Below are 23,513 nucleotides of genomic sequence, written 5' to 3'. Positions count from 1 at the left end.
ACTTCTGGTTTTCGAAATTCTCTATTCCAAAATTATTGATTATTATGGAAGAATACAAATTGTTTTGATTATGTAGAAAAATGCGCACATTTTTTCATTATTAAAACAACTTTACTTTTTCTTCTGGAATTTCAGAATACCGTAGGTATTAGCTTCATAAAATAATGTATTTACAGAATTTTAAAACATAGAGTTATTGTATACAGAATTTTGAAAATCAAGTTTTGGAACTTACAGAATTATAACCCCAAACCTTCAATGTTTCACCCTTGGTGTTAGAATATCAAAGGAACCATTCTTATGAGGTACATTTTCAGAATTAAATTTAACAAAACCTCGAAAAGATTGTGGAAACATATGAAAATATTAACTAACTGTAACGTACACAAGACTCTACATTTCGCAAATTCAAATGATAAAAAAAATAGATTCAGTGAAAACTTATTAAACTCTTACAGTAATCAATTTGTTTTCAACAAAACTTTTTTTTTTGACGTCAACAATATATGGTCATCATAACTATGAACATACATTGTATTGTATAGCTCCGCCCGACACGCCTACTATTATACCTTTGCACACAGCAGCAACTGTACTCTGAAGCGAAAGGATCTAATTAGTGAAAAATACCTGCAAATGAAACCACCACTATTTATAAAATCCTTTCGGGAAGGAGGCTTCGTTAATCTGGAAATTCATTAAGAGACGCGAATGACGAAAAAAAAATTGTCAAGAGAATTTAATCTTTAAAATGCATCCCTCTGCAAGTGCTGGGTAAGTCAGATGACAACGATATCTTTTCACAAGTGCCTTACCTTACCTATCTACCCTGACATACCTACATACCTTCATCATTATAAGAACAGCATAGATACCTTTATATTTTTTATTATGATAATTTGTTTTTTTTTGTGCTTTTTTCTGTGTCCTTGTTCTTCAATAACTGAAGCATTGTGTGAACAGAAGGAAAAAAAAGTACAGACTTGAAGCATTAAGTTGAAATAAATGTAGAGCATTTGAATGATTAATGGTAGGTTTGAGATAAGAAATGGAAATAATTTCCTTAAGTGTTTATTAGATACTATTGTACTTCACCACTATCTTATTCTTAATATTCCATGAGCAAACTTATGGACAAAACCAACATCTCATTTGTTGTATGAATCTGAAATATTATCAGGATATGAGACGTTTAAGTTTGAAAAGGAACAACTTTTATCACTTGCAAAATCGTTACGGAAGGTCACGTTTTCTGGTTTTAAAACGCAACATTTCCTGTCTATTTCACATGACCATCTTGCAAAACTTCATAGGGAATTATTCATATAGATATTTTAATTCACTTGTCAATAATGTATATATTGTTCCTTCTTCCGATAAAAAGTACTTTTTTAGTCATAGTTTGTTACATCACGATTTTTCGTTTTGTTTATTAACCAGTAGTGTAGTGTAGGACTGATAGTTTGCAAGGCCTGTTACTCGCATTCACTAGGGCTCTAATTTTGTGGATTGTCAGGTTTTACGTTGGTATCTATTTTTACCGGAGTGCATTATTTGTAGACAGTAGTTGATTTTTTAACTTTTGGTCGATGAGGTTGTTCAGTGACGAAATAAGAACTAAATTTGTAAGTATTGTACTAAGGAGTTAAAGTTACGGGATTTCTAGTTTGATAAATTTTCTGCTGTTTTCGATTTTCTCGATTTTGTTTGGAAATAATTTTAAAAAGGGTCCCTGATCAGGCGCCATTCATTGTGGTAAAAACACTATCAACGGGTCAAGGTTTCGAAAAGTCTGATTTAAGAAAAATAATATTCTTCAATTTCAATCCCGAATGAAAGATCTTACGATTGTAGACTTAACTTACACCTTAAACTCCTAAAAGACGGTTTTAAACTCACAGAATCGAAAAAATTGACTGTAGTATGGGAATGCCTTACAAACTTTTTATTCTTAAGGAATTCAAAAGTCTAAATCCGCCTCTATTCACTTAATACATTCATCTTTTTAAAAAGACGTCACTTCATAAACTCTGATACATTCACATAGTCTACCATTATTTTATTTCTTTTTTCTGCTTTGTACCTGTCGACATGCCTACCTCTTTATGAATCGGCAAGTTGAATGAGCTTCCTTGTAGGCAAGTTCGCTCTCAACAAAATGATTCATTTTTCTGTCATTTGCATTCTTGAACGAATTTTTTTATCTGCTTTCTGTAAGAAAATAGACAACTTGACGACGACGACGCCCGTCCTTGAAATGCATATGCATTGTTGTTACTTAATATAACGTATTCCTATAAACATATGCGTAGAGCGTTTGAGCGAGCTGACACTGTCACGAACTTTGCACATAAATACCTCTCTTCACCTTTCGTATGGAATGCAAAACAGAATCCTATATCATTCTCTATAATATGCTACACTCAGCTACCACCTGAGAGTAGCATTCAACGTCGTTGTCGTCGTCGTCGTTTGGTCGTCGTATATGTTGCCGTCATCGTTGTCGCCATTCCAATGTGTCAATGACACTTGAGATTCCACTCCTGTATATATGCGAGGCTCTGCATAAAAAGGAGACATATCTCCTCAACTTCGTGCATTGTCAACCAACGTCAAAAAAATAATATAAAACTGCATTGCCATACCGATCCTCTTTTGTGTCCCCTGATGGTTGGAAGCTCCACTTCCACTCAAATGAGCACACATCATCACATTTGCATCAGATAATTCTATGAGAACCACTAAGTCTAGCACAAGTAGTGACACTATAACTACCTGGGTATGTGTACCTACGAAAAGTATCTACTGGATACATCTACACAAGGCAAGTTAGTTGAATGATTTCTCTCAGAAAAATTAATTGGGTGCCACAAGGAAGTGATGAATTTTCAAATTGGAAACAGGTGAATCTTGATTTATCAATCGGTTTTACTTTTTTTGTTTTAACAAAAAATTCCTTTAGTTTTTGATACATGAATTTCATGAAGAATCTATTTTTGCCGGTCGATGGGGTTCAATTAGAAGAATTTTCAACAACTATGTAAGAACATGTGAATTTGTAACTGGAACAAAAATGTTAAATGAAAAAGATTACTGTCGTAGGGGAGGGCTGGGTAAAAATTATCAGTTTTATTTAGCATAAAAACATTGTGTTTCAATTAGCTCACAAATTATTGAAGAATTGTATCTGTGAACTTTTTATATTGAAGCAGAAGATTATAAAAACAGTTGTCTACGGTCCATTGGAGTTGCTGTACCTTTGGGTTATGGTGTTGGTTTGGTGGTTATAAAAAATTTTCTCAGGATTCTTCTGGTTAGCCCTCCATATTATTGGCCAATGTGTATTTCGTCTGTTTCGCAAAACGTTTTTTGGAAATATTTTTCTATTATAAGATTGTGGTACCTACAGAAATAACGATCTTCGTCCCAAGATAATTTGTTTCATTTCATTTTTTTAGAGAAATCATTCATATGAACCAAGTTAATAAAAAAATGTTGGCTATTCCATATAATAAAAAAAAACAAAAAATCAAGACGGGCGTATTTAACCTTTTTGCCGACTCTGTTCGGTCTGCGTAGTAGAAGATGGAAAGTTTCTGGTGACCTGAGTTCATGTTTTGAATTCTATAGTTCATGTTTCGAATTCAAGTTCGTCGTACGTGTTTCACAATTCTAATAAAGGTTTCGCCTTTTAGTCCACAAATAAGAAATGTTGTCTAGGCGTAGCAACTGTACGGTAATTTGGCATCACTTTATGGCAATATTGTCAAGGGTTTTTCGTAAAATATGTGGGTAATCTAATCGGTAAGCAGTGTTTGGAATAGTTTCTAACGTAAAACATGATTTGAGAAGTAGCTCAACATTTTACAGAGTTGTGATTCAACTGATCTTTGGAGAACGTTAAAATGTTGAACTGAAATATGTCACATTAATTTTTGTAGCAACATTTGTACAGAAAAATAAATTAAAGAGTCATTGACTTATACCAAATAAAAAAAAAACTTTAAATTATGACATACCTATCTATAACATCTTATCCTATTTTCGTGACCTTTTTTCAATCAAAATTATGATCCTAAGTGGGCTATAGGTCTGTCTTGGTAATTTTAATATTTTGTCGACGTTTCGGGCGTGATTACACCCTTCTTCAGGACTCTAAATTAAAAATTTTTATTCTAAAAATACTAAAAAAATCTAAATTAAAATCTATACTTACAATATTATAAAATTATAAATTTTAAGATATTTCTTAAAATTTGTTTTGGTAAATTTTCTTGTATCTCTTTTTTATTTCTTATATTTTTGTAAATATTTCAAAATTCAAAAATTGAAGCCTTGAAAAAGACGTTTCAATTAATCGAATTTCAAAATAATGAAATCTAAATTTCACATTTGATACAAAAATCAAAATTTGACTTTCAAAATCAAACATGATCTTTAGAAATCAGGTCAAATATAAAATTTAGCCTAAAATATTTCTATGGACAAACTGGCTATAGATATTGCTCAGTCCTTCGCAATCTGATCGCCTATTAACAGTATTATTAGTATTTAAAATGTGCAACATTTCTAATAACATACGTTTGCTATAGTGTTTTTCTGTCTGTAAAATGTCAACATTGTTAAAGTCTGGCCTATGTCCTTCATCTATACAATGTAAAGCCAATGCTGTTTTTTGTGAGTGTCCGTTATTTATGTCCGATCTGTGACCAGCTAAACGATTTTTTAGCTTTTGCATAGAAGTTCCTACATAAACGGAAGGACATTGGTTTATTCCGTCACCTAGACATTTTATCTTATAGACAATATTTGATCTTTCACTTTTTGAAAATTCACCTTTTAAATTTGAAAACAATGAACTTCTTAAGATATTTGACGATTTAAAAGCTAAACGAACATTGTCTTTATTTCTTATGGGGGCATTTAAAATTCTATTTGAAAGATCTGGAATGTATAGAATACTTTTGTATGAAAATTGTGTAACATTTGTTACTAAATTTGTTTGAACCAAGGGATTGAAATATTGATTCAATATTGTTCTTATTATGTTTAATGGAAAGGAGTTAGAAAGTAAAGTATTAGTAATTATTTTTATGTTTTTTTGACGAAAGACAATGTCACTGATATCTAATATCTTTACTTTCTAACTCCTTTCCATTAAACATAATAAGAACAATATTGAATCAATATTTCAATCCCTTGGTTCAAACAAATTTAGTAACAAATGTTACACAATTTTCATACAAAAGTATTCTATACATTCCAGATCTTTCAAATAGAATTTTAAATGCCCCCATAAGAAATAAAGACAATGTTCGTTTAGCTTTTAAATCGTCAAATATCTTAAGAAGTTCATTGTTTTCAAATTTAAAAGGTGAATTTTCAAAAAGTGAAAGATCAAATATTGTCTATAAGATAAAATGTCTAGGTGACGGAATAAACCAATGTCCTTCCGTTTATGTAGGAACTTCTATGTAAAAGCTAAAAAATCGTTTAGCTGGTCACAGATCGGACATAAATAACGGACACTCACAAAAAACAGCATTGGCTTTACATTGTATAGATGAAGGACATAGGCCAGACTTTAACAATGTTGACATTTTACAGACAGAAAAACACTATAGCAAACGTATGTTATTAGAAATGTTGCACATTTTAAATACTAATAATACTGTTAATAGGCGATCAGATTGCGAAGGACTGAGCAATATCTATAGCCAGTTTGTCCATAGAAATATTTTAGGCTAAATTTTATATTTGACCTGATTTCTAAAGATCATGTTTGATTTTGAAAGTCAAATTTTGATTTTTGTATCAAATGTGAAATTTAGATTTCATTATTTGGAAATTCGATTAATTGAAACGTCTTTTTCAAGGCTTCAATTTTTGAATTTTGAAATATTTACAAAAATATAAGAAATAAAAAAGAGTTACAAGAAAATTTACCAAAACAAATTTTAAGAAATATCTTAAAATTTATAATTTTATAATATTGTAAGTATAGATTTTAATTTAGATTTTTTTAGTATTTTTAGAATAAAAATTTTTAATTTAGAGTCCTGAAGAAGGGTGTAATCACGCCCGAAACGTCGACAAAATATTAAAATTACCAAGACAGACCTATAGCCCACTTAGGATCATAATATCTATAACATCTATAAGAATCGCAATTTTCACTGAAAATACTTTTTTACCCCAATATTCCCTAAGTATATTATTGCTTCATCAGTTAATATCATTTCCATATGTTGAAACTGGTCGACGCATGTGTCAGTGGAACTCTTGCTCCATCAGTATACAGTCGTCATCGTCTCGTCACGCTCATAAAAATGCCTCATGAATTATAAAAAAGAACTGGCTCGGGAGTAGTTTTGAAAGACAGTCAGATAAAATGCCGATCAATGCAGCGCAAGCAAATAGAACACCACATCAAATGTAAATTGATAATTGGTTGAATTAAATGGGCAGTTGATGATAATCGGCACATTTCAAGAGAGCTACGCCCATATTATGTTGTCAATGATGCGGCTAACCGGCAACTGCTTCGTTACAATATCAATATGCCGCTTAATATATCACGCCACTACTGGCTCTGGTGCACTGGATCGTAGTTTTAATATCAAATAATTACAAGTCATTCAACCATCATTTTCATTCATAAAAGCTATTTAAGAATTCATAGTTTGATTGAATAGAAAATTTAGGTTTTTAATATAAAAATTCTCAAGTTTTGTTCAACTCCGAGTGAAGAAAATGGACCTTATTTCTTTGAATCAATTTCAGGATTTATTATAATAGCTGTGTTTTTGTGAGAATTATAAAATAACAACGCAAAATCATTAGACAGAAGCATTATTCAGAACGTATCTGCTGACAAATATCTTCTTGCATAGGTGTGGGTTTTAGCTAGAATTATTAAGTGTTCTAAGGCTTTTACTGACTTGAGTCTTGAAGTTTAACCAAAACCTTTCTTTATGAAGAGCTGTGATTTTTATTATTATCTAACACTTGACTTTTACTGCTTTAACATCTTTTTTATGTATGATCCACTTAAGGATTTAAGTTAAATTAAAGTGCGAAATGTAGGAAAATGGACCTTGAGTTTAAGATGCTATTTACGATCTGGGTGTATCTATAACTTACTTAACAAACAACACAAGATAATTTAAATTTTATCTCACTTAGCTTTTTGCTCCCATTTTATGAATGGTTGTGTCATTTTCTTATCGGAATAAGTCTGCTAACTGAACATGTATAATTTAAAACCACTTACTCGACTTAAATAAAATTTGAATTGAACTCATTTATCACTTACGTATTAGTTTTGAACTGCTCTATACAACTTCTGTCTTTGAGATGCATATCAATTTGTCAGATAGAAACATTTCAAATTAATTAACTTCAGTTAATAGTTTTTTCAAAGAATCATTAATTTTTATACAAATACAATCAACAATCGCTTAAAGCTGTAGCTTACTTTTTTTTCTTGATTTCTATTCTAGGATACGGAAAGCCTTTATTCGCGGTATAACATTCCAGGCACACTAACACAGCATAAATTTGAAGAATTAGGAACTCACGATGCTGTCAAACAGTCACGAAAGACCCATATCACGAATCACATGCAGAACAAAGGTAGGATTTTATAAAAAAAAAAAAATAAATAAATTGCTGAATTAAATTACCTACTTTAAATTAAAACGATCGCACAAGTTTAAAGTCATTCAAAAAAATATATCGCTTGTAAAACATTGTTCGTTCGTTCATTCAACTCTAACAGATCCATGAAACAATAATTAAGAATTCATGTTTCTTTTTTTTTAACTTACAACAACATTCTTATTTACTTACAGCTTTGGCCAATGCACACGCCTCAAGAATTTATAGTGAGGCTAACTGCCGGCTACCTCAGCAAAGGGTCGAACGCATACAAAAGGATCCTTCGAAAATGTACGTGCCACATTGTACAATTTTGCACAGATGTGGAGACGATACCGGATGCTGCAAGACAGACCGACAAACTTGTGCACCCAAGAGAACGCAAAGTGTGGACCTGTACTTTTTTGTAAGTTACAAAGCAAAAAAATTAAACAATACCTGCATAAAATGAACGACTGGGTCGTAAGTAATTGCTCTTGTACTTAAAGTTTGGTTAAAGTTAGGTATTTTCTCATATGATATTAGGTCTCCTACAAGACTTCAACCTTGAAGGACAAGTAGGTTTATATATAAATAGAAGACTAGTTTTTTTGGGACTTAATCTACATACTTTAAACAATGTTATAAGTTCGACATGCAACAACGATCTCTTCAGAATTACGAAAAAATTTGTTAATCTCTATCTCATTTTTAGTATCGGAAATATATTTTTTTTATGCTACCAAAACTCGCCCCGTAGTACCTACCACACAGTAAGTTAAAAAAGTAGATGGTTGTAAGTAATTGTGAGACAGAGACTAGCTATATCCCCATCAATTCATTCGGGGCGCTCGGTGAAGATCATTTATTGCATAATATTACACAGCACGGTGGGCCATTAGGTTTATTGGCTTGTGGGCGCAGTCAATTTAACAGTGTAATGTGGGTTCAGGATGAGTTCATTACATTTCTCTTTTTACTTGATATATAGAATCGTTCTATATTGAAGTTCTGTATTTGTGAAGGAAAACTGAGTGTTCAGATTTTTATCAAATATTATATTGCGATAATAGAGAACTGGAAGAAGTGGGAATATTCTATTTGTGTGATTTTAATGAGCAACGGAAGGATCGATTTCTCATATTTTTTTTTTTTTTTGAACACCCACTTTGGTCTTAACTTTAGGATAAAAAATTAATTTTTTAAAACCACTTTTAGGATTTTGTTTAAGATTCTTTTAAAATACAAATATTTGAAAAAACTTTTGATACTTTTTTTTTACAAAAATAGTTTATTCAAAGTATGAAGAAAAGTGAAATACCTATTTAGAATTTTAACTATAAAGGTCGTTATTTTACAACCTATATCCTTGTCATCCTATTAACAAGACACCGTTTAAGGAATTTACCCATTGAATGCCAAAAAATAATCAAAAAAGGTCAAATCGTCCTCTAAAATGTTTTCAATAAAAAAAGTTCCACATACGCCCCAGTGACCCAATAATTATTTTTGTTTTATTTAATTATCTTATGAGCAAAAATAATGCAAAAGTTTCTTTTGACCGTATTTTGAGATACAGAGGGGTATTATGCTCTCATAAAATCACTTTAAGGCCACCTTAGGTGCAGGAAAAAAGTGGGTTTAATTAGATTTTTGAATGGGATGAAAAAGAAAAACTTTCCAGGTATGTATTTAAGTTCAACAAGAAAAAAATTTATAAAAAAGCTGTTTTGAATATTTACGCTTGAAACTTAGTTTAAACTTTAAAACATTATTCTGCAAGGAAGTAGGTCCCTACTGTATTTTTAAAATATAAAAATTTGGGTTTTTGGTACGCATTTTAAGTTCTTAGTAGGTTTTTTTTTTTTTTCATTTAAAATAACAACTCTAGTTGCTTATAAATTAAATAAATCAGACAATCCAATCGAATTTTTGTTCTACATTTCTTTCAATTAAAAGAAAAAAAATCTAAAAAAACGCACTACTTGTACATAGAACCAAAAGTGACCTTACCCTTTAATGTTTTCGTTTTTACCATTTTTTTAAAGAAGCTTGTATTAATGGGAATACAATCACAACTTCGAAACAAAAAGATTTAACAAAACCATAACAAAACTCATAAACTCAACAGAATTTAAAACTTATCATATCCTTCATGATACTATATATAAAAGTAATGAACAAATACATACATATACAAAACTATACAAACATTTATTTGAAAAAAAAAAGAAAAATTATCTGGGTCTATAGCAAGAAGCCAGCAATTGCAAGGTTCACTTTACGTTCATGAATATTAAACCACTTTATTATACACCGAATAGCAATGAATATAGACAGGCATATTACAGGGATAACTTTTAATTATGAATGTAAGTGTTAATTGGTTTATCAACTTACCTTTACATTTACATTATACTAAACCATCCAACGTGTAGTAACGTTGAGTGCAAATATTAATTTAATAATACAGTTATAGCATCTTTCAAAGTAGGGTAAATAATTAAATATGATGCTGTACCTACATATTATAAATAACATATGAAAGATATACATATGTGGATATGTTTGGATTAAAATTTATTTTTCTAGATAAAAAGGTTAAGTTTGTTAAATTCCATCTTAATCAATATTATTTTGCATCATAACAGTTTGTATGATGTAATCAATCATGATATACTCAGGCAGGTACACAATTTATTTATATTGGAAGTTGTATTTTGCATACGGATATTTCATGGGAATATGTGTATAATCAATTCTTCTGGGCAATTGATTTGATTTAAATACATTTGTGCTGAAGGTCAGTTATATCAATTTATACTTTTAAATTAACCTTATATATTTTTATTTCAAAATATTAAATATAATTAATAATAATAACTTACCTATATAAATATACATGAAACAAAAGCAATAAAATATAGAATAGAGTAGACTTTTTAAAAAAATGTTAAAGCCCCACAAAATACAGTTTTTGGAGAGATATCGTTTTTAAGGATATTTTTAACATTTATATAAAAAAACATGGAAGCCTTTGAGAAAATACAGACTAAATTAATATATACAGGTACTGTTGTTTTTGGTCAAACTCATCTGGAGCATTCCAAAAATGCAAGCTTCCTAGTTTGAATCTTCCCATCCATTGCTCTTGTGGCTTCTCATATAGTCAATTAGGGAGATAAAATTTTGGAACCCATACATAGTACTAGAAATCAAAGAACCTTCACTAAATTTTACGGATCGATAAAAATGCATTGCAAAAAGTCTTTCTTAATCAGCCACTCCGTCGCAATATTTTCTACAAAAAAAAAAAATAATAATAATACTAATAATAATAAGTGATTTTTAGACTTTTAAGAAAACTAAACCATACACGTATTTGAATAAGATCTTGTGTTCAATTTTGAAAAAAACTTTGTTTAACGTAAACACAAAAAAAAAAACATAATGATTGATGTCGATCATTATTCAATCATTCTGACCAACAACAAAAATCCAATTTGTTCATTAACAAGTCAATTCAAAAACTTAACAACTTCATTTGTTACCTCTAAGCTTATATGGCCTAAAGCTATTACCACCAACTCAGATTCAAACCATAAATAGCCATTTAAAAATAAAATGAAGGTGGCCATTAAGCAGTTGTGTAAATTGTACTGTTTCATCAACTTTTAGTCAAGAAGATTGTATTTTTTTCTAAAAAAAAATTAAAATTAAATGGAAGACATTCATTTATTGCCTACATATTTGTTTGTATGCCTTTACCAAAACCGTTATAGGTACCTTTTATCATTGGAAACTTTCAAACAATAAATTCAATGAAAGATGCAAGAATAGGCACGGTATTGACTATGACTATGAGCTTCAAATAAATTACCTCTAGGGCTCTGGAGTTAAGATAGATTTTTGTAAGTTGATGAGCTTAATTAACAATCTTTAAATCAAGGTAGGTGCATAAAACCTACATTTGAAAATACACTCCCACAATATTAAAGGTTTAAAAAATATCAATGCCATAATATATAAATTTATATTTTAATGCTAGCTTTATTAACTTTGTTAAGATGGATGCTTTTAGTCTTTGACGTATTAAAACAGCACTCAAAGAAAGGTCATCATTTTAGGTTGTAACTTGTAACACTTTATTCTTATAGGTATCAGTTCAGTTGTTATTTTTATCCAAATTGGTTACCTTGTAGTTCCTGTAAAGAGGATAACTGTTATGATTTTTGGCACAGTTGTTTAAAGTTATAGCTAATTAAGACTCTTACTTTGTTAAAAATAGCACACAAAAAAAAATTTAATAAATCTAAAAAACCGGCCTTCAAGGTTATAAAACTTCTAGCAATTTGAGACTTAAATGGTATCTGTAGACTTATCGTTATCTGTCTCCAGAATATTGAAATCTTAAATATCATCAGTTTCGTTTGTTTAATTTGTTTCACTATTGTTTTTAACAGAGGTAGTCCAGTAGTGAAAAACTTTGGTCCTTCAAAAGGCGAATTTGTTCATACTTTCATTATCAAAAAACAATTTTTACACATTTACGCGTGGGCTTGTGGGGTGATAAACAACTTCATAAAATGTAAAAAAATAGTATGAAATTGTACTTTTGTAATGAAAAATAGGAGTTAAAAAAGTTTAAACGATGCAGAAAAAAAACCTTTATCTTATGGTTCGTACAAACTTTCAGTCTCACTTTATTTTTATATTAAAAGGATGACTGCGGATTTTAGAGTAAAATCTATCAATTTACACGTTCAAATTATTACAATTATTCTTGCACTTTAATACTTTTGTTTTACTTTACAGGTAAAAAGTTTCAATTCCAAACAAGGGTCTATTGAACGACATACTTTTGTCAACCACACCGAGTGTCATTGTGTAGATAAGTCAAAGCACTATATGCATTCCTTCACAGATGCAGCACCCATAATGCGAAAAGCCACCGTTCTAGACTGCAATTGTCCAAAATTATTCGAAAAAATCCTTCAAGAGGATGGTGTATGCAGATGCGACTGTTCATCAGGTAACATAGGATGTAATTACCTAAAACGTGGAATGGAGCATTTTTCAATGATAGACAGAAAGTGAGTAAAAAAAATAATATATTCCTAAAAAAAGAATTTACTAAAATCATTTTCCCCACTCAGATGTATCATTGAAGGTCGTTGTAAGCCACCTACCTGTGAATTTGGAAGCTATCTTAAAAAACACGGTCGATGTCAGAAAGGTGGTGAAGTGGTGCAGCAGCCCCCACTTTCCTGGAGTTACAATTAAACTAACGTGTGTCTCATATAGCAATATAAATTTTTAAAAAACTTTAGTTATAAATATGATATATTTATAAAAACAAACAAAATTATTTTAAAATTCATTTTAGAATTTTAAGGGAGCAAGAAGGACCTCAATTTAAACAACAAAAAAAAGGTTACTTTTAAAATTTCATATTTTCTAATAATTATTATAGATTCAATGATTCCAATGACTTTGTAGCTTTATTTAACTTCGATTTTAAGGAAGTTCTTTTTTAGTTATTTACGATTTTGATTGTCACTGTTTTTAATTATAATTTAAAGTGTTTACAAAGAGAGTCATCTTTATGCAAAACTCTAGTCAATTTAATTAATTGCTTGAATATTTTATAATATATTAAATAAAAAACTAAAAAACAAAACACGTTATCAAAAAGTATATAATAATAATGTAATTAAAAATATTTAGAACTAAACACGAGTATTAAACTTTGTCGTGAAAAAAAGTTAAAGAAAAATTAATAATATTAAATATAATTATAATTATAAAAAAAAATCATGTCCACCAAATGATAAATGAAATATAAAAATCCCACTGCCTTTCCCCTTTTTACATTAAGACCGGAAAATGTTATTTATTTTTATTTATGTGATTTAACTTGTGAAGACGAGACTGTACCCATTTATTTAACACAAAATAAAACTTGCAGACAAAGTTTTTTTTTCTTTAGAATGCTCAAAAAATTGAAGAAGAAGGAATTTCAAGCACACACACGCCTGGTTTTAATACCAAGGCATATAATAAGCAATATGATGCATTTATTTGTTGTTTCAAGCGTTGAATTTAAGAAATAATAATAATATTAAATAAGTTGAAATTTTATAAATTAAATGATATTAACAAAATTATGAGCTTTGTTGGATACAAGTTCTGTGAGGCTTTGGACTTGTCATTGGCTAATTAAATTTTATCAGAAGTTTGATCCGTTTTTCTGGACAATTAATAAAAAAAAACTTTAGTAAAATTGATCAAAAATATTCCTATTTTTAAACAACTTTCGAATTTAATTGCAAAAAAATTAGTGACACTTTTCCAACAAAGCTCATGTTAATCCACAATAAAATCGTATTCACAAATATAATTAAAAGAAAAATATCATATTAAAGAAAGATTTGTAGTTATATACATTCATATATATTTTTTTTAATTCTAAGACTATGTATTTACAAATTAAGTAGTTTTAAAGAGAAGCTGTTAAAAAAAAAAATATTTACTATAATCAATAAGTAGCTAACATAAATAGTGTTATTGATAAATATAATAATAAATAAGAGAAGTGTTATAAAAATCTCGAATGTATATTTTCTTATAGTTTAATTATTTATTGTTGTTTAAATGTCTTATACCCATCAATTATTTTGTTTTATACCACATAAACAAAAAGAATTATTATTAAAAACAATTGTTTTTGCACTGAGTATTTTGTGTATATTATAAAATAAATGAATTGTATTTGTTGAGTTTTTTTTTTTTGTCATTCTTAATAATATAAGTAAAGTATGCATGTCTTTATATATAAACAGAAACACTTTTAGCAAATAGGTTTTGTTAAGTTACTTATATGACACTCTTTAATACATATTTGAACTTTGACTCTATTGAACTATTACAAAAAAAAAAATGATAAAAATATGACTTTCGGGTTTGATACCGTAGATAAGATTTTTATTAAAATTAAATTATATTTAAGAAAAGAAAAAGTATCAATAAAAGAAATAAAAACTATCAAGTTAAATTTTGCTGTTTTTTACAATGAAAAGAAAGTAGACTTTTGGTAGTTTATATAATTTAAAAGAGAGCATCATTTGGATATTTTAATAGTTTTAGATTTAAAAGTGATTTCAAAATTTACATACATTTAAAAAATATACCCAAAGTTATTCCCAGAATTTTAAATCATATCAATTTTCTTGTTGAAAAAAACAAAATAATAATAATTTTAAATCTGTTTTATGCTTGATAGAAATTGTTTTCTTGATTATTTATTGAAACTAAGTGACAATTTTAATCTTCGAGTAATCAGTGTTAGTTTTGGTTTACCTTAATACTTCTAAGTATTTTGAAGCAAATTGTCTTTCATCTTAAGCTTAGTAAGAAAAAACACTTTTGAAAAGGAACCATTTCATTTTTTTTTTTATTTGATACAAATGTTATGTTTTGTTATGGAGAGGGGGCAGTTTATGACAAAGGTACCTTACGACAAATCAAAAACAAAATAATATCAAAACGAATAGTTTTTAATAATACCTACAATACAATTTTACAGTGAAAACTCTTTTTAAAAACAAAAATGAAAAAAAAAAGAAATGACAGTTTTATGGTACCTTATTCATTTATTTTCGATCTGACACATTTTAATTTAAATTATACACCCAAAATAAGCTGGCGACTCTTAACCAATTTGTTTGTTCACGTCAAATTTATTAAAATTTCCTTGCAAACAGATGCGTCATGAGATAATTTGACTGCACTTATCTTAAAGTTTCAAATATTTGTCTATTCAGGAAATGAATTTTAAAAGTTTTATTTAATTTATTTTAAATAGTTTTGTAAAAAAAAATGAGACGCACTATACACAGGGCCGTCTTTAACTATCCTGGGGCCCTTGGGCACACAAGAATTTGGGGCCCTTTTGGAAAGTTAAATAAGTACAATGGCTGGCTAAAAGTCTATGGTTGGTGAAAAACGGGTGCCAATATATCGTTCCATATAAAGTGCCTAGTGTCTTTATTATTGGCAGGGGGTGCCAATTTGCAATTCAAATTAAAAAATGTTTGGGGGTGCCAACCATTGTACCATGGCGTTTTCCATTGAACCAAAACATTGATGTACCGTCGACTAGCCGGCAATAGTTTTTTCTTAAATGTTTTCCAACGGAAAAAGTTTAAGGAAAAAGATAATGGAAGAGAATTCGTTGTTTTTATTAATAAATAATCTTACCTACAGTGAAAAAAAAGATGTTTTTCTTGTTTTTTGAAAATATTATTCTTATTTTTTGGAAAAATGAATTTGGGTTTGGTCGTTTTGGAATTAAAATTTTGTCCGCATACAACGCCACATAATTTGTTTTCATTTTGAAAACATATATTTTCCGTATAGGTGTAGAAAAAACTAAAATAAAATGGTAGATGGTCTGCCCGACAAAAATGTTTTGAGAATAAATGTGTGACAGAAATTTTCGTTCCTTCGGGGCCCCCCTGAGAATGGGGCCCTGGGCACGGGCCCCGTGTGCCCTTATGGTAAAGACGGCATTGACTATACATAATCTCGTAAAGGCCCTAACTACAAAATTTTCGATTTTAATTTTTTTGCATATTTGGAGTTAGCTTTAGTTATAGGCCCTAACTACAAAATTTTCGATTTTAATTTTTTTGCATATTTGGAGTTAGCTCTTAGTTATAGAGCGAAACACTAAATCTAATATCGCAATTTGCATATAAAAATGAAAAAAATCAAAAGTACATTTTTAATTTTCTGATTTATTCTCATTTATTTTTTTAGCCTCTGGGTCTTCAAATAAGTCTTCTCGTAAAGGCCCTAACTACAAAATTTTCGATTTTAATTTTTTTGCATATTTGGAGTTAGCTCTTAGTTATAGAGCGAAACACTAAATCTAATATCGCAATTTGCATATAAAAATGAAAAAAATCAAAAGTACATTTTTAATTTTCTGATTTATTCTCATTTATTTTTTTAGCCTCTGGGTCTTCAAATAAGTCAGAAAATCCAAAATGTACTTTTGATTTTTTTCATTTTTATATGCAAATTGCGATATTAGATTTAGTGTTTCGATCTATAACTAAGAAGTAAGAAAAATGTAGTTAGGGCCTTTACGAGATTATGGGCAGTATAGTGCATAATTGATGGATGTCCAAAATAGCCCAAGGAATGCCATCCTAAGAGCAGAACTTTTTTTTTTTTTTTTTTTTTATAATTAACGCGCACTAAAGGGAGTTAAATACCCTTAATATGTTAAACACAGTGCGAGCTTCAGGAAAATAGGGAGGGATTTAAAAGGAGAAACCGATGCACATTAGTTTTAAAGCTCTGGACATTAAAATGGCAGGGAAAAACAGAGGCGGGTAATATATTCCACATTCGTGTGGTGCGGCTAAAGAAAGAATCTCTGTATTTGACGGTACGTCCGAAGTTGGGCTCAAGGGTAAACTGATGAGCATTCCTAGAAGCGCGAGTATTACGGTTAAATTTTTTCAGGGGAGGAATGCAACTAGCTATTTCATCTGAACATTGTTTATAAAAATAGCGATAAAACAAGGAGAGACATGACACATTACGTCGGTGGTCTAGGGACGCAATTGTCTCAGTTATCGATCTATCATCTATCATTTTGAAAGCACGTTTTTGTATTCTGTCCAAGAAACTCAAATACGTTATCGGAGCACCTGCCCAGATGTGACAATTGTATTCAAGTTTTGGTCGAATGTAAGCTTTATAGATTACAGCTAGATCAGAAGATGAGAAGAATTTCTTGCATCTTCGGAGAAAACCTAAACATTTCGCAGCGTTTTTGGCGACATCGAATATGTGTTCGTTCCACAGAAGGTGGTTTGTTACACTCATACCGAGAATGGAAAGTTTCTCAGTTTCCTCGATGCAAGTGCCACTCATTGATAGTGGCATGGGTGGAAGGTTCCGTTTTAATGATAGTAAGCAGCATTGTGTTTTTGATGCATTAAATTCTACACGATTTCTTATTCCCCATTGAACAATGCTGTCAAGGTCAGAATTTAATGAGCTTATCATATTTTGTCGTTGAAAATCCACATCCGAAGGACATGGGTGTGAATCTTCAAACGAATATGAAAAGCTGAGGGTACTATCATCTGCGAAACAATTTAATGGATTAGAAGTTTCAGAGAGCAAATCATTAATGAAAATGAGAAAGAGTGTCGGAGACAAAACGGAGCCCTGGGGCACACCAGCGTTTATTTTGTGGGTTTCAGACTTGAAACCATCCAATACGACTTGTATTGAACGGCCCGAAAGGTTATTTCTAATCCAATGAAGAAGAGAATCATCGATACCGAATGCATGCATTTTCGATAAGAGAGCTTGATGCCAAACTCTATCAAATGCCTTTGAAATATCAAGCGCAATAATCTTGCTTTCTCCAAAACGATGCAAAGATTTGTTCCACTGTTCGGTGAGATATACCATCAGATCACCAGTGGACCTATTGCTACGAAAGCCGTACTGCCGGTCATTAAGAAGCTTCCGTTCTTCAAGATATTTCTTGAGCTGGAAATTAATCAGCGTTTCCATGACCTTGGAAAGAAGGGACGTGAGTGCAATTGGTCGATAGTTGGAGGGTGAGGAGGATTCGCCTTTTTTAGGGACAGGCTGGACAAATGCGGTTTTCCATCCACTCGGAACGAGTCCAGTAGAGTAGGACAGATGAAAAAGCTTACGCAGTGGTTTTGCCAGCGTGGAAGAACACCTCTTCAGAACGATGGGAGGGATACTATCCGGGCCAGCGGATTTGTGTATGTCAAGGTCTTTCAGGACTCTTGCCACTGTACGAGTGCGAAAGAAGATTCGTCCCATGGAACCGTTTACACACTCAAGTACTGGAGGAGTCATGACACTATCTGGCAGTGTAGAGTTGGCAGCGAACTGCTTTGCAAGGAGATTAGCTTTCTCAACAGAGCTTACAAAGGGAGTGTCATTGAAGACAAGCGTTGGAACCGCAGATGACGAAGAGTTTTTAATGTTTTTAGCAAATGACCAAAAATTTTTACTCCCTGTGGGACATTGAAGTATTTTTTGTCTTAATTTTTGATCATGCAGGAATTTGGTTCGTCGGATAAGGGCGTTGCTGACCTTTCTAGCCTGTTTGAACTTTTTCCGGTTTTCCTCAGTGGGATTGGCTTTATAACAACGGAAGCTTACCTCTTTATTCCTGATAACCTCTTTACAGCTCGAGTCAAACCATGCATTCTCTTTCGGTTTGATTGTTTTAACCCTATTCGGGATAAAATTTCTCATTCCGGAGAGAATTAAATTTGTGATCATATCTGCACTGGAATCAACGTCACTATCGAGGAAGCATAGCGACCAGTTAAAGTTTTTAAAGAAACCGTTGAGTCCCTCCCAGTTGGCTTTTTCGTATTGCCAAACAGTTCTCTTTGGTGATTTTTCTTTAACTGGATTTTTGAGATATGAAAAATTTGCAGATATGACACAATGATCTGACTTGCCTAGAGGCGATAATACACTAACAGTGTATTTATCTGGGTCCGAGGTAAGAAACAGGTCTAGAGTGTTTTCAGCTTGGCCCACAACGTCCGAAATTCGAGTTGGCTCGTCGACAAGCTGAGTTAGATGGTTTAAATCAGCGAAGATCTCAACATACCTTCCTTCGGGTGTTGTCTGGCCAGAATAGCGAAGCCACGAAGAATTGTGTACATTGAAATCGCCCGTAATGACGATTTCAGTGCGAGGATACAGGGAAACAATCCTTTGGATGGAGTCGGACAGGGCATCAAATTCGTTAGAAGTTGAATTACTGTCCAGGTTGGGGCTTCGATAAATGAAACATGTATGAATGATGCGCTTATTAACCGTGAATTTTAACCACATGAAATTAAAATTTGTGTTTACACACAGGCCGTATTGTGGTTGAAGTTGATAAGCTACATCATTTCTAATATAAATGGCGAGACCGTGGTGAGAAAAGAATAATGGCACCAAGCAATACCCATTTAGATTAAATTCAGAACAATCTGAATTTTCACTTATTTGAGTCTCACCTAATGCCAAAACAGCTGGCCTGTTTTGTACAGTATAAATGTACACATCGCAGAAGTTCGATCTAAGCCCACGAATGTTGGCATAATCGACCCTGAATGTACCTACCATTTAAATATACCAAAACTTTTAAAAACCTTATCCGACAATTAACTATATTGAATATGTTGTATAAATTCCAATTTGGGCTTCAACAAAACAAATTATCACTAGTGTTATGCCTTAGTGATAATTTGTATCGATCCGCCCCTGGTTATTTATCAACACACACAATAATCTATCTGGAAATCAAACTGATAACGATTACGGCATTTTGAGAAGAGGTTCCACTCGCGAAACCACAATCGTTATCAAGTCAGACTGCAAGAAGGATGGGGGGAAGGAAAAGAAAGGATTACTCGTATGCACTGAACACTGAAGACAATTTGGGAGACGCGAGAGTTTTTGTTTTTTTTTGATAAGCTGTTGTTGTGAGATGCTATTGCAGTGGTTGTTTCTATTGTTTTTGCACTTGGTGGGTATATGATTTTTTTTGTTGTATTAACACTAGGTATTTGCAAAGTGGGCATTTGTTGTTATTTTTTTTTTCTTTTATTTCGGGAGAGGTATTTCGGTGTTGTTGTTGTTGGATATTTTTTTTTTTTGTTACACTCGCGATGGATTGAGAGAATTAATTTTATTTTTGCATTTATTTATTTTATTTTTTTTTTAATTTGAATAGGGCTATTGATTTTTATTTTTTTTATTATATTATTTTTTTCGGGGGAATTTTATTAAAAAAATTTAGTTGACATAGAAAAAACACTATTGGACTATAAACAATTAGTGACACGAGACAACTTTTCTTTTCCGACGGGACAAGACTTAATACATGCGATGCCGATGGGAGGCAGATCGGCACTCCCAAAACTGGACAGTTCAAACCGTATACTGAAAAGAACTTAAATATTTGGTTATTTGATTATTTCAGGAAGACTTTTGTAATCATGAGAATCAGAAATTGAACATAATTGAATTATATTAACCAAATAATATTCTTGTTTTATGAAAAACTTAAAGAGCTTGTTTTTCTTTTTCATTTAATTTTCATAAAAATCAAAGTTTTGGAGGAGCAAGGTGCCTGAGTTAAAGTATGAAAAATAATTGTTGTTTAAGGACACTGGGCGGGCCACTTAATATTTTACCAGAATACGTATTTGAATCGAAATTCGGAAAATTTGATGTGGCACCAATTTCTGAAAAAATTGTAGCGTCTTTCATTATTCTGTTTTATGTCCTGAAATAAGATGGTTGTTTAAAATTGCACTAAATTTCAACATCTTTAAGGGTTTTAGAAATGGAGTAAAATTTTAAACCACAATTTTTTCAGCACATCCAATGGTTAAATGTCACATAAAATTGAATATAATGCCCTCTGACTGATGGCCAAATTTATGAACTATTTTCTTAGTGCAGGGAATTTGTAAACTCACCCCAAAATAATTTAAATAAAAGAAATAAGATCAAAAAACTCAAACATCATCTTCTTTCTTAGTATTTGTTCAGCTTTGCCGCATATATTGTAGGTAACATCCTTATTTAACCATTGTTATATATATTTTTTTAATTTCTAAGAACTACAAAATCAAAATCCTTCTTTAAATCCTTGTACAAATTATAATGGATTGTTTTTTTTTTTTTTAATTTTACAACCACACAACACACTTCGGTGGTAAACAGATTTCTTTGAGATATTATAACTGAGATAACTCATGTTGATGCATAAATATTTGAATTGAGAGGGAGTGCCTGTGTCCAAATGATGTTACCGCAAAGTAACCCAAAACAAAACAAAAATAACTAAAACCGTAGATACCTATGTGTATAAACACGAGAAACGAACCCAACAGTCGCCCAGGAGAAGTAAACATATTTTAAACTCACGTTCCTTTTACAGGATAAAGAAGGTAGGTACAAGTATATTAGTATATTAGGTACTCGACTCCATCGCGGGTCAAAGAGATCTTTGCCCTGACTGAGCACTCAGGCAGACGTTAAAGGAATGAATGGGAATGCGATTATAGCGGCATGCATAATAAGGATGGATGATAACAAAGCCTCCGAAAATTTGAGGCAACGAAACATGTCATGTTGATTATCGTGATGTTGTGTAACATGTTGAACGGCTACTTTTTAGATGATCATCAATCAAATAAATTCGTTTTCCTTTTGATTTTGTTTTTTGGTAAAATCAGGTTCAACTGACCGGGTTCAAAGAATTTATATTTTAAAGAACATACATACATACTCGTAGGTATATAAATTAATTTTGAATGTCAATGATTTGTTTTGAAATCGACTCAATGATGTAAGAAAAGTGTAAGTTGTTTCATAAATTTAAAGTAGAAACAAATTACAAATTAGTTTCTCAAATTCAGTATCATACCAACGTACTTTAAATAAAAAATATTCAATTTTGACTATATGAGGGTGTCGAAATAGGCGTATTTATTTGGTCCAGAAAATTTATAGGTATCTCTAATACTGTAGTATTAAATTACTTGAAGAACATATTTTTAAAATTATAATTAATAAAGTGATAAAATTGTTGGATCAACAATATTTTTTTAAGTTATCTCAACCTTGTACATCGAGCCATGCTTCAAATTCTGTAATTCTGATTTTTCGCTTAACTAAAATCTGAAAATTTTACCAACTTTTCTACTTTATAGTTAAGAATAAATACAAAGCACTGCATCATTAATAGTAAAAAAATGAGCTTAGAACTTACTCTACGGGCTAAATAGTCTTTGAAATTATTTGTACACAAATTTTTACTCAGTTTAAAATGATACCCGAACGTACTAAAGGGGAGCATATTGGGGAGCATGGTAGTGTTGGGAAAAGAATTTGAAGTTTCAAAATTTCGTGTACCTACTGCTTTTAGAAATTTTTAGCCGGATTTCATATACTGGGTGTCCCAAAAGTAATAGTCCAAACGAAAAAACCAAATTGCTTGGTACATTATGTTTGTCAAAAATTTTGTGTTCTATTTGTATAGTAATTATAACTTATAAGAGATAAGATGGAGTAAATTTCTTGTTATTGAGGTCAGAAACTCTTATGGTTATTCCTCATATGAAAAAGAATTTTATTTGCAGCTAAAAGAACTGAAATGTTTGGAGCAAACTCCTCTAACAATTCGATTAAAAATAAGCACACTGAGGTATGCAAAATTTCTTTGAATTCCTGACAGTTTTTTTTAAGGTATCTATCTATACCTGCAAAATACAGATATAAAACAAATATTTTCAAATAAACAATTCAACTAAGCCTACTAAATAAAAACAAAAGTGTATTATGGGACAAGGTCTTATTAATTTGTATTTCTTTATTTTCTTAATTGAAAATAACAAAAAATTTAACTCGCAAACTATAGCTAATTTACCCAACGAAATAAAATTCTCTTTTATTTTTCTCAAAAAATTCAGTCAGCTATCGATCAAAGACTCATTTGTTTTTCTTAATCATTTTGAATTCATTGAGAAATCAACCTCTCTGCAACAAACGGCCAGTAGGTCAAATTCCATTCTTATTGGCGACGATTTTATTTACTCGCGCTTCGCGGCGGCGAGAACCTCAGTATTCAAATCCAATACTATGTTTGCATCTATGTCAGAACCGAAATAAACTTGCAACAACAACTATAAAAATGAGACAAGACGTCTCGTCTGTCTGGTTGCAGTTGCAGTAATTGTATTGCACCCACCACCGTGCTAAGTCTCTTGTGTGACAATTCAATATCGACG

General features: G+C 31.0%; 1 protein-coding gene across 1 annotated transcript in view; it reads left to right on the top strand.

The window, feature by feature from the left end:
- LOC129913438 (uncharacterized) overlaps nucleotides 1-14,324 on the top strand; it is a 69,661-nt gene extending 55,337 nt beyond the window's left edge. The window contains exons 2-5 of the mRNA XM_055992126.1: nucleotides 7,503-7,635; nucleotides 7,854-8,065; nucleotides 12,454-12,731; nucleotides 12,795-14,324. Of these exons, the coding sequence (XP_055848101.1) occupies nucleotides 7,503-7,635; nucleotides 7,854-8,065; nucleotides 12,454-12,731; nucleotides 12,795-12,921 (750 nt within the window). The 3' untranslated portion in view covers nucleotides 12,922-14,324. The remainder of the gene's footprint in view (nucleotides 1-7,502; nucleotides 7,636-7,853; nucleotides 8,066-12,453; nucleotides 12,732-12,794) is intronic.
- Nucleotides 14,325-23,513: the final 9,189 nt, after the last annotated feature.

The sequence above is a fragment of the Episyrphus balteatus genome, chromosome 1 (genome assembly GCF_945859705.1).
Source record: "Episyrphus balteatus chromosome 1, idEpiBalt1.1, whole genome shotgun sequence".
In the NCBI taxonomy this organism is placed as follows: Eukaryota; Metazoa; Arthropoda; class Insecta; order Diptera; family Syrphidae; genus Episyrphus; species Episyrphus balteatus.
The sequence above is the reverse complement of the archived record's forward strand: the minus strand, read 5'-3'. Positions and strand labels throughout refer to the sequence as shown.